The 12,635-nt window shown below is 44.1% G+C and overlaps 1 protein-coding gene across 1 annotated transcript; it reads right to left on the reverse strand.

Moving 5' to 3' along the window:
* Positions 1 to 3,461: 3,461 nt before the first annotated feature.
* On the reverse strand, positions 3,462 to 12,232 carry LOC146203484 (cytochrome P450 4V2-like). Its single transcript, XM_084585707.1, has 9 exons — positions 12,147 to 12,232; positions 11,872 to 12,059; positions 8,552 to 8,621; positions 8,357 to 8,483; positions 8,068 to 8,220; positions 7,740 to 7,913; positions 5,244 to 5,310; positions 4,732 to 4,905; positions 3,462 to 3,810 (listed from the first exon to the last, which is right to left on the reverse strand). Exons 1-9 carry the CDS (start codon positions 12,182 to 12,184, stop codon positions 3,647 to 3,649), a joined length of 1,155 nt encoding a protein of 384 aa, XP_084441833.1. The 5' UTR covers positions 12,185 to 12,232; the 3' UTR covers positions 3,462 to 3,646.
* Between the last annotated feature and the right edge of the window lie 403 nt (positions 12,233 to 12,635).

Genomic DNA, 12,635 nt, shown 5'->3' on the forward strand with positions numbered 1-12,635 from the left:
GACTTATCCAGGCTAGGCTTGCCTTCCGATTCCTTGTGTCGGCGTCGGGAACGGTGCTTGCGACGACGAATAGACGCGGCCGCTTCTTGATGAGTCGAGTTATCTCTCACCATCTTTTTTAGTATACGTTTTTCATCCCGAATTTTAGGGCAGTCCTTAGCCGTCGATTCATGGGCACCCGAGCAGTTCGCACACTTGACAGTCTCCGTCTCGCATGCTTCATGAGGATGCGTACCGCCGCATCGACGGCAGGAGACCTCGTTTCGACAAACGGCGCTCACATGTCCGATCTTGTGGCATTTGTGGCACTGAACAGGTCTTGGAACATACATCCGAACTGGGTGTCTCACATAGCCCACTTTAACGTGTGATGGGAGGGATTCAGTTTCAAAGACTAATTTAATGCACTTTGAGCGGCCGAATCGATGAACATCCACAATGCGCGCCGTAGATTTGATCAGCGTGCAGAGATCGCTTTCACTTATCTCGGGGTCAACGTCGCTGATTACACCTGCAGTAGTCTTTTTCCCATGTGCAAGAAAGGAACGGTCCGGCATGTTGCCTAGCGCACCAATTCCTTTCAGCTTGTCCACTGTAGCCTGGGATTTGACATCCACGGTCAGGACATTCTTCCAGGGATTAATTCTGACTTCGTCAACTTCACCGGGAACCAGCTGGTCGAAAAACTGCGTCAGGTGCTGTCTGTTTATCACATTCAGATTCGCCGTTGCCGTTGTTGGTACGAAGGCCACGGAAAAGATCCCTTGCTTTTCAGCATTCTTCTTTGGTGTCTCACTCATTACTGATGTTCGGCGCAGCTTCCTTTTCAGGCGGCGCGACTGTACAGGCGTGTAGCCGTTGTCGGAATCCATCTCAGTCACGGTGGAGTCATCTGCCGAGTCTGGAAGCTCCACGTCCGCGACGTCAAGGTGACCCGTCGAGTACGCTGTAGCCTGTTCGATGGTGGCGGGTGGGCGCAAGGGTCGTGTGCCCGCCATCCCGAAGGATGTCGAGATCACAAATAGTTCACAGCGATATAAAATCCAGAAAAGTGGAAGAGCGCTAGCTTCAGACGTTCGGAAACCTCCCTGCAAATGAAAAGGTACTCATTACACTTATATGGAAAGCGACCAAGGTGTTTGAACTTGGCTTCTGTTTTCCAGCGTACATACTTCATTGAACCGCAAGGATAGTAAAATGCTGGCGCTATCTCTGCGCGCTCTTTCCGCATTAATTACCGCAGCTAAAAAATGCTGCCGTTGCAAATGAGAGTTGAAGTTGCGAACTTTGAAGGGAAGCGGTCGCAGCCACTCCTAAGCTAGGTAAAAGTTTTCATGCATCACCCTTCGCTAAAGAAAATGCGACATACAAAGAAGAGAGATGGGACGGAGGTGTGCGACAGCACGATGTAAGTACTGCAAGCTTGCAACTTATCCCTTCTCAGTCATTCAAGGTTGTTTGCGTCACAGCACGAAACCTTTTGGAGCCAGACTTACGGCGACAAACACTTTTAAAATATGCAGCGTGGTCAGCAGGGTTAATCTACTGAAGAGCAGTATTACCTGTGCGGTGTTAATTTGGGGACCTGAGGTAACCCCGGCTGCGCGTGCTATATTTGAAGCGAGCATTAGGCACACTAACTAGAGCTTCTTCCTTTATCAAACAAAATCAAATAATCGAAAGAAAAAAACGCAACTGATAGTGCAGACACCGAACTTGGGAGCTGACAACCGAGCCCAAAAGAAGCAAGGGAAGGGGGGGGGGGGGGGGGGGTTGAAGGCTCTACGCACTCTGTAAGCCGAGCTAGTTGGTATGACATTTGGTGGAAACAGCGCGAAACACAGCGGGCAAGAAGCCTTCGATCGACCATATCTCGCATTCTAGGCAGCCGTTTGAAGACAAGCCACCAGTACAACAAAAGAGACAGCAGCTCACCAAAAGCATGCATTCTTAAAGCAAAGCAGTCAATAAAATAAAATTTATTTTCTATTTAGTGCACGCTTGATCGATTGCACTTACCTCAACGATTACACTTACCTCTACGCAACCAGATAGGTTACACCAAGACATGCGTTTGGAAAGATGGGACAGCCTATGATGAAACTCTTCGTCGCGATCCACTCCACTTTCTCGGTGCACTCTGGGTCACCGCTATAGGTAGCTCTAAATACTACGGAGAAAGTGTACTTCTACCAATCTCGTAATCAGCGCCTTTTAAATATCAATAAAGGCCTATCTTATGGTTTCATTTTCCTCCAACTGTGGATTTAAAATTCCACTGTCAAGTAGTGCTATCGAGCCGGTTTGGAAGGTATTCTGGGACGTTTCATATGTAGTCGTTTCACGTCTTCAACAAACATACGTCATAGCGTTGGTACTCCGCAGTACCTCGAGGCGGTAAACAGAGGAAGGACGCATTTGGTTCGTTTGAAACGCAGGCCCCTCAGCGGTTTTATGTTTCCGCTGAAGTAATTAGTAGTCTAATGCTTTGTTTTGTATTCATAAATGTGATTGTTTAGTTGTCTATACGCCATAAATCGTTGGCTCCGATCATTCTTTCAAGCGGTTTCATGTTTATGGACAGTGTTTCATCGATCATCGGCCAGCAAGAACTTATCGAAGGGGCTTTCTTTCAGCGAAATTTTGGGGAATGGACAATTCGCCTTGACTCTATTCACAGATTTCTTTCTCCTATATGCTAAACACTGTGAATATTCTGCTGCTACCTGGCTTGTATGCTTTCCTCACATCAATGGCTTTTAAGTCAGAGAGTATTACGATACCTGTTATTTGGACAAATTCCCACCTACCGCTACGTAACAGGTTCGGTTTAATATTTTCATTTTATTTGAGTGCGCACGTCACAGCATATTTGGCGCTTAGTACCGCGGTGCGTAAAATGTAGTTTGTTAGCGGTCCATGCGCTCTGTTGCGTGGGCTACTAGCTCTTCTTACATATAGCCATCACTTGCGACCGCATTGCTTTTAGTTGCGAAGTAACTGAAAATTTTGTCCCGCCTTGCCTTTGTGGCTCAGCTCAGTGAGGGCGGTTGACTGCTGAAGCCAAGGACACGGAATCGAATCCTGGCTCCGGCGGCCGTTTTTCAATGGAGGCGAAAAGCAAGGCGCCTCGTGCTCTGTGCGATGTCAGTGCACGTTCGAGAACCCTAGGTGGTCGATATTTCCCGAGCCCTCCCCTACGGCGTCCCTTAAATCCTGAGTCGCTTTGCGACGTTAAACGCCATAAATTAAATGAAACCAAAGTTTTGCTCTGTTGGTTCTGGATTTAGCGTGAGGAAATTAAGAAATTTATTAGTTTTTATTGCGACTCTTATGAAACGATCTATTAGAAAATTGATACAGACAGGCTAGAGTAATAAGAGGAAGAGTAGAAATTTTACTTCCAGCGGTCACGCCTCAGGCGTGAACAAAATGAACACAGCGCAATGGTATGAGGGAATCAGTTACAAGAATTTTCCCAGCCGATATTTGCGGTTTATTTATTCAAGCAAGCAGTGCATGCAAACACAGACAAAAAATGCCATTCGATTGGCTTTCTTGCGTGAACTGGTTGGTGTTTTGTATGGGAGCTTGAAGTAAAGGTCCGTGGGCGCGCTGAGAGTCATGAGTGCAACCTATGTCATTCTCAGCGTTGTCGAGGCGTTAGCCGCAGATGAATACCCTGGAGGGGCCTCAGAACTATTTCAAGTTGCAGCTGAAGCTTGTTTATCGGCACTACGGACTCCACGTGGAAGTTCCTCAGGACGTGGGTGAGCATTATTTTCTCTTCTAGCTGTGCGAATTTCTGACCTGTGAAATGAGCACGAAAACAGCTATTTAATGAATTTCAATATAAACACTTCTTTTCTTGCTGAGTGCGCATTCTCACTAGGGCACTATACATATATGCTGCGAGTTGATATCTACTTTTCTTTTAAGTGAAAGCTTTACTACGCCTTTCCGTAGCTTGGTCGGCGTGTGTTTCATAACCACGTGATGCGCGTCTTCTTCGCAAGTGCGGCGAGCGGAGACGGCGGAGCTGGCTCCTTCTTTACTGCTACCTCGTTTCTCCTGCTTCGCATACCTGTTTCTTCTTCTTCACACACTTGGCAAACTGTATTCTTGCCTGTACATATCTCTACAAGTATACAACACTGCCGGACAGAGTGCCACACAGCCTTCCAGAATAACTAGAAGGTCGCTTAGTCAAGTACAACTGCGCATGATCTTAAGCTCTGGCTTTGTCTACTCAGGTTTAGCCATGTTAAACCTTTGCTTAAATTTTTTTAGGACTAACAACTTTTCACACCACTCAGATGCGACTTCTGTGAGTCTTTTAATATAGATACCTCTCAGTTCACAGTTGTTCTTGCGATTACTATGAATGATCCTCTCTGTGGTATTTGCATCCTTTGATCGCCTTCTTGAGCGACTCTATGCAGTAAGCGCTGCGAAGCTTATTGGATTTCACTAGGTTACTATTTTACTCAACTATGCATCTTACAAACTGATACTCCTTTTATAAGTGGGGTATGCAAAAATCGCATCTGCTGTGTTATCCTCAGAAGGCGGTACGGAAACAGTTCAAGTAATTTACTATATAGAGTCGCGGGAAAACTAAATATTGCCGTTTCCAACACTTGGTTCCGATTCAATTTCTTTGCTGTGTGCTATATAATTATATTGAAATATATTATAACTAAACATTGAAATGGATCGGTCTGGACATACCTATGCAGTTCCGAGATCCAGCAGAGAAGGGAATGTATGCATACGGGCTGATATTGGTGCTGCCCATGAACCTTTCCGGTATGAACGAGTTGGCATCTGCATACACTTTTGGATGCCGGTGCAAAAAATAAATGGCACAAAGAGCTACTGTTCCGCGAGGAATGATGTGACTTCCTGAAAGATTGAAAAAAATTCCAGTGTGACTTATGTTCACTTGTGCGCGCTCTTGCAACAACCAAAAAGTGATTTTATATCCGCTTCTATTTATGCGCCAAATTTGGCCACACATGAAAATTTTGAAATTACAAGTACATTCGCAGATATACAGCGGTTATGCGACCTAAATTCAACAAGCACGATTCATTCAAACTACAAATGATGATGTAAAAAGAATGAGAGTCTTGCGATTATGTACGCGTACCAAATATCTAATTATTGGAAACTGATGTTCAGAGCAAGCTGAGGTTACAAAAATATGCAGAATTCGCCTTAAAAGCTATAGTTTTACTCACCAATGTGTACATCTTCATCTATGTTTCGAGCAACAAGTGGAACGGGTGGATACAGGCGCAAAGATTCCTGGGCAGCAAATAAAAATTAATTTACGTTTCGTTAGACACACCATCATCTTTCCCCTTGTCTTCTGTCCCACAAGGCAGAATTCTTCAGCACATACATTCTTGCATTTCTCTCTGAACGCAGATTTCACAATTTAACGAACTGCTTAAATTGAGAAAGAGGATAATGAGGATGGCACCAAATGAAATGTAACCAGTTATGTGTGAGCAAACCAAGACTTTTATAGAAAGCTTTCGCCTCCTCAAAATTAAGTTTTATCTGAATTCTATGACAGGCTTTTTCATTAGCCTGAAAATCAATACTCAAAGGACGTTATCCTTAAGCGAAACAACTGTTCTTTTCCCCTCTATTATCGCACACTGTTGCGAATGATTTTAAAATTTTCGAAGGTCCCCCTGTGATATGAGATCAGTGCGCTTCCTTGGGCTAGGTGCCTGCGCAACGCTCCTAAGCTGTCGAGATAACGCCAGTAAAGCCGGCAAGCATAAGGTGTTTCATTTTGACCGCTACAGTGTCTGCAACAAGCGAGCTTTATTTTTTCATTAATACCATCTTTCCTTCCTCCCATGCAGCGTTACATAGGTATCGATGGCACGTCGCGGTGTTGTCAAGAATACATCGTCGCTCACGGCTAACATCTACACGAAAGTATTTTCACCTTTGTCCCCCGGCAGGTCTTAGCTATTAGCATGAGCCGCCGCTCGGTGAGTGGGTCACACTTCAGTGGCGCCTAAGGCCGCCGCCTGCGTCCTTTCACGTGTGTTGTCGCCGCTAGTGTGATGGCCTGTTCGGCCACTTTGTCCTCACACAGCGGCACAAAATTGCAGTTTCCTTTGCGACGTTCACCATCGCACGCTCACCAGCATCCCTTTCTACGTTTTGAGGCATCGAAGGCAATCGTCAAAAAGAAGGAAAGAAGAGAAAGCAGGCAGATCACTGGCGGGCGTCAAGGTTGTTACGCTTGAGCGGCCGAAGTTATTCCTGTCTGCTGTTTCCTTGATAACCGCACTGCGATTTTCCTTCATGAAGTCAAACAGATAGAACATATAGCACAGATTTGAAAACCGACACTCAACTTTACATACATTTCGCATCTCCCTTGGATTCATCAGGAAAGGGGGCTGTGTTATTGCATCGTGACTCTTGTTTAAGAAGATTTTTGAAAGATTGAAAGATCAGATGCGAAATATTTTTCATGTGTTCAGTTTAAATTAACGCATGCATCACGTTGGCAGTAAATGCCAAATTGTAGGAAATATTTTTTAAAGAAATAATATACATATTGAGTATTTGAAGGGGAAAATGACACCATGGTGGACAAGGCTAACTGTCAGAGCATGTCTTCAAAGGCGATGTCATGCGCGCACATTTAAACGTCTCATTGTAATTCAAACAAATCTATTCAATGTTCCTCATTTGACTGCAGAATAAACGGTATATGACAAGAATATGTAGGATCAGAGTGCATGAACTTATACTGAAAGAAAAAAAATGTGGGAGTAATTGAATTCTCAAAAAAGTTCATTGTGCCCTCGTTTCAGGTACAAATACGTGACTCCTGGCTCGCGCTGGCGTTTTGCAGATCTCGTGAGGGGGATAAATTATGTTAACTGCTGTTGTTCTCACTGCTCGTATGTCAGGACCACGAGTAAAGTGCTTATCGCACTGTTTGAGTTGGCTCAATATAAATGTCATTTCGTTAAAAAACAAGGGACTTCATCATTATGGACCTAACGCATTTATTTTGCTGTGTGGCGTGCAACGCTACCACGAGCGAAAAAAAAAAAATGCTCCCGATCCCGGTAACAAACACGTAACCCAGAAAAATAAGCATTATTTTGTTCACGCGGACAAGCAGGTTTGCAGGAAACCTCTTTTGGTACCTTTCAAAGAATATTTCCGTTAGTTTGTAGTGAGATAAGATTTGGTTTGATTTATGGTGTTTAATGTTCCAAAGAGACTCAAGCTATAAGACACGCACTTTAAGATCATTGGATGCGTATGAAACCAAAATTTGTTTGCATAAAAACAACAAATTCATATTCACCAAATCTAGCAGGCTATGCATGAAGAAACAGTAAGTGAAATTTCCCACCTACCATACACCGTTTTAGCGAGAGAAATGTGAGCGCCTTTAATTCTCGCCGAGGTATCGATACCTTGAGCAGTGGTAACTTTCTCTCAGAATTGTGTCGGCCATCATGACGTGCTGTGTAAAGCAGTGTGATCTCTACTGCTATATCATTAGGGTACAAAGTTTACACCTTATAACGTCAGGATGGAAGTTTCTGCACGATATCCACTGCCTACACATGCCACCTGTGCAGTTTTACAGCATACACCTCTGAGTTTCAACTGAAAGAACCCATAAGTTGACTGTACTGAGAAACAAAAAACGCTTTTCTTGGCTTAGAATGCCTTTTACTTGCCTTTATGACACAGTCTAAGTACTTCAGCTTCTTAATGTCGTCAATGGTTACTCGTCTCTTCTTGTCATAACCAAAGATGGCATCGATTTCAGCGTGGACCTTGTTTTGAACATCTTTATGGTGTCCCAGCAGAAACAGGGTGTACGATGCTGCAGTGGCTGTGGTGTCGAACCCCTAGAGATGAGAAAGTATACCTTTGAAAACTGATCAGCCTGAAGCTTGGCATTTGGTGAACCTTCGCTTATCATACACAGAAAAGAACTTCTACTAGTCTATACTTCACCGGTAAGGGGAAGACCATCATAGCGAAAAAATATTTTCCACTTACTCCAATAAAAAATGTAGCAACCTCTTCAGCAACTTCATTCTCAGTTAGAGTGCCCTCTTCGATGTGCATTCGAAGCAATATATCCAGAAAGCTTTTCCTGGAAGCAGTGCCAGTACCTCCTGAAATATACTCCGTCTTCCGTTGCTCTATAATCTGAAGGAAGAGGCGTTAAGAAAGCAGATTTGCTTCCGTTAATTCTTCGCAACACATTGCTCCCAGTTCGAATATGCGTGCATGCAGGAGTGCATATTTGTATGTATTCAAGAAATGGGAGGAAATAACCATTTACCTGTTTGTTGTAGTTTCGAATGTACCGTACTTTCTGCAAAAATGTCTTGCCTTCTTCAGTGAAATTAAAGACAACTTGAGGCCAGAGAAAAACATTGAGGACTCGAGATATGATGCTAGCTGCAAGCCTGCAGAGTAAGCACCCTTGTATTTTTTTGCAAGCCCTCAATATTTATATACGTATAAATACACTTACTCGTCCGTTGTAGAAAGAAGTCTTTTACTCGTGACCTCTTCTTCATTGATGTTCACGCCCATAGCAGTTTCTGCAATATTTGTCAACGCGTATATATAGAAAACAATTATAAAACTTCTGTCTTGACCGCTCTGCTACTAAGCCAGTGCTGGAATGTTCCACAATATCAACCAACAACAGGAAGTACACCAGAGCTACACAAACTAAACAGCCCTAAACAGATTTCGACAGACTGCGTTCAAGAAGGGTACAGAGATGACGGGAGGCATTTGTTTACTATGAAATAAGCTTATGAGTAGCATTTGCGGGGACCTTATCTTTTCTAGGTGGAATTTTGGAGAAGTTATCGTTCAGTACCAATCCGATTTGAAACCGGTATTGCTTCCAATGGGATCTGCAAATGTGTAGATGGAGGTGTCTTTCAAGCAGGTGCTCCTAGGAGCCAGGAACAACTACATTATAATTATTTTTTTAGCCATTCAGATGCGAAGATGCGAATTTAAAGGTATGTTTCTGTCACACTTCTATGGCGCGCTATTTGCCACCCTTGCAAAGCATATCGTATCTTGTGCTGCTGTCGCATAACCGTCCAGCTGCAGGCAGTTGAAAGATTGTGTTCAGTATCCATGCAATCGCTGGCGCACTGTTGACACAAGTAACGCTACTCAGCCTCCTTGTTCAGAAATTTTAGTGGATCTGAATAAAGTAAAGAAGTGTCAAAACAATCTTCAGAAACTGCACTTGCCAGATATCTAAAAAATTACGCACTGCTTGATAAAATCTTGATGTGATCCCTGCCAAGATCTGGGTTAACATTAAGGCTAGCATCGACAAGCTGTGGTGACGTATCTGCTATATAACGATAAAGAAAAAAAAACGTATCTGCTACAGCGTTCGGCTGCTGAGCCCAAGGTCGCTGTATCGAATCCCAGTCGATGCGGCAGAACGTCGATGGAGACCAAGTGCGAGATCATCTGTGGGTTGTACGGAGCAGCGAGCATTGAAAGGCGGAGACGCAAATTTTTTTCTATCGTATTTTTGCTTTAGAACTGTTCGCATGACGTTGCAAATTTGAATTAACACATGGAACACGCAAACACTCTGCGAATAATTTCTGACGTTATTATTTTTTTATACTGCACTTCCAGTGCCAGGCTCTCGAACATATGTTCCGACATCATAACTGAGTGAAATCACGTGAGGCGTAGATTACCTGCAGTGTATTTGCTACTTAGTAGATTTAATTAATGCAAACTCTTAAACTGTAGCTGTAAAGACCCGAATGAAGCTGGAATCCGGAATTACCGCGGCCGGACAAAAAGCTAATATCTTGAATCTTTTTTGGGGGCATGCGATCTTATGTTCACTTGTGACGTTGGAATCATCTTACGGCATCCTGAAAACGAAAACCAAAACTGTGCGGTAAGAGAAATTTCATTACAAATGATTTATTGATCGTTTGCGAATTTCACGAGGTCATCCATATTTACTAATTTCTTAAGCATAATCTCAACCCACGAATGCACTAAGAAACGTCAAGTGCCTCTATATCATGAAGGAACACCAGGCCATTCAAACTAACGCCAATACTTCTTATAAGGTGTCTCTTTACCCATGTCCCGTTATTAGATGTTGTACTCCACGTCCCAAGTAGCACAAATTACGTGGCCCACCTGGGGGCCGTGTGGGCAAGTTGGGTTTGGGCAACCACAATAACACCCATGATGGCCCCCTTTAGGGATCAAGTTGGGCTTGCCCCTGCTTTTTCCATCTGGGAATCATATATATGCGTGGAAAGGGCTGAGTACATATTCCCACATTTGGCCCTCAAGGGTCCCGCTTGGGGAATGGGCTTTGTGTAGAAAAAGCCTCGGCTAATAACATTGGGGCTGCCCACTCAAAGGTCCCGCATGGGCCGCGCCGGGGCTAAATATGGGTATGCCCCGCACATATCCTACATGGGACCCTTGAGGGGTACTCGAAGGAAGGTCAGACGGAAATGGGGACTTCATGCAGACAATTCCTGGGCTGCCCCAAATGGGGCTGCCCACCAAAAACCTAGATAATTTTCGCATGGCCTGTAGCGGGGCAGGAAAGTGCTCCTTCCCCTTTCTACCCGCATCGGTCTCTCGCGGGGCACTTTAGGGCAGATCCGATCCAAATATGGGCCTAAAGCAAATAGAAGACGGGCTAGCCCGAATGGGGCTGTCCACTCAAAAGCCGAATAGGGCCCGTATGGCTTGCAGTCGGGCTGAAAAGCGGGAATGCCCCAACGCTGCCCACACGGGTATTTCTTGGGGTACTTGCGGGCAAATGCAACATATGTTCGTATTCCATGCGGTAAAAATAAGAACAGCCCAATTGGGGCTGCCCATTAAAGGCCGCAGTGGGGCCCAAACTGGCCGTAGGCCGGGTTACCGCTCTGAAATGTCTCCACCCTGTCTTTAAGGCGCCATTTCATTTACGTAATTCCTGTCATACCGGCCGCTAATTGCGTCTTCTGGAGGTTTCACATAACTGTCCTAAGCATATCCATGCCATGAATAAACACTATCAATTTTTACTCTACAAACTACGGTAATTACGCAGTATCGGCAAATTTATGCAGCAGTAACTATTCCGCTTTACGAATGTGTACTAAACTTCCTCTGAATTTTTCCTGTGCCCTTATTATTCTACGCACAACACCGAAATAAATACTCAGACCTACATTTTGGGGGTGATGTGGGCCCGCCCACATCATTGTAGTGTTGGGAATACATTTCCCTTATGTTACTGAGTGGCGAATACAAGGTAAAGAAGTAGTGCTCAATGTTTCATACTTGATGATTAATGGAACTTGGTCAGTCCCGAAAATGCCAGAATAAACCCATGAGGACAACACATGGGCCAGCCTGAAACATACTGGGCTCCGCAAAGCCCGCGCAGGTACAATTCAGGTATTGGAGGGATTAATCGATTTAAAAATTAAAACCTTGATAAATGGGGCGGCACTGCCTGCCAAAACGTAGGACCCATTAGTGATTCTGGTGTGCTCCCCACATTCAGCTATCTTGGCTGAAAGTGGGCAGCCCTATTTGGGCTGCCCACACGGATAAAGATTGGGACCGATTGCGGCAAAATTGGGCAGCCCATTCGGGGCCCCTCTGTGTACCTGTTGCAAATCCCACATGAGGCCCGTATGGGCTGCCCCCACGGGCCTATTGCGGGCTTCCACGTCATAGCCCACTTTGTGCTGCTTGGGGTGCTTTTATCAAAGAGAATAGAACCTTCACTATGCTCACGACAAATGGCAAAAATTTTTCCAGTAGGTCACTTACCATACAGCATGCCAAAAGCGGCCTGTCTTAGTATTGGCAGAATGTCGAAAGTCGTTGCTCCTTTCTGCATAAGCTTCTCTACAACATCATTCGTTCGACGATTCATTATGTGTACGTAATTGCGCAGTACACTGAAGTGAAACGCGGGGGTCAGTATCTTTCTGCGCGTCCTCCAAAGTTCCTTGTCACTGAAATAAGCAAAAAAAAAATGTTTTCTAGTGGGAGCCACTGCAGTTCGAACTCGAGTTCTTGAAAATACTGCAGCCGAGCATCACCTGGTAAGAACTCCATTTCCCATCCAAGGCTTCATCATGCGATAGATAAATGACTTGTTGAGGTTGACTGTGCTTGACAAAATAGCCTGAAAGGAATATCAATATTTTACTTTACATGCAAACCCTCATTGTGGCCTTTATATATAAGCACGTCTTGGTGCAATCTTCCAAAACAAGAATGTGAATTTAAAAATAAGAAGATACCTAATAATTTCATATTTTGTTTGAAACCATAATGCCTCTCACATTCTTCAGATCTAAAGTGATACAGCGCGGGCTTTTTTGATGAATATTTTATGGCGTTCTCTTTTGGCGAACATGGTAGGTGCAAGAATATTCGACATGAAATCAGGATTAAAGCATAACCTAAAACGACTTCGTGTATTTCATAAAATATACCCATTTTTTTTTTTTTCATTTCATACTGCAGGTCATTGTACCGATCCAAGCAGAACAAATACACACGTAGATATTACAAATAGAAAAGCA

The sequence above is a fragment of the Amblyomma maculatum genome, chromosome 1 (assembly GCF_055883805.1).
Source record: "Amblyomma maculatum isolate TAMU_Amacu chromosome 1, ASM5588380v1, whole genome shotgun sequence".
Taxonomy (NCBI): Eukaryota; Metazoa; Arthropoda; class Arachnida; order Ixodida; family Ixodidae; genus Amblyomma; species Amblyomma maculatum.

Excerpts from the sequence above, each read along its gene's own strand:
- LOC146203484 (XM_084585707.1), bottom strand. The coding sequence starts at position 12,184 with ATGATGAAGCCTTGGATGGGAAATGGAGTTCTTACCAG. Across the intron at positions 12,060-12,146 it reads GGAAATGGAGTTCTTACCAG|TGACAAGGAACTTTGGAGGA; the intron begins GTGATGCTCGGC and ends TGCTTATTTCAG. Across the intron at positions 7,914-8,067 it reads TTGCTACATTTTTTATTGGA|GGGTTCGACACCACAGCCAC; the intron begins GTAAGTGGAAAA and ends TCTCATCTCTAG.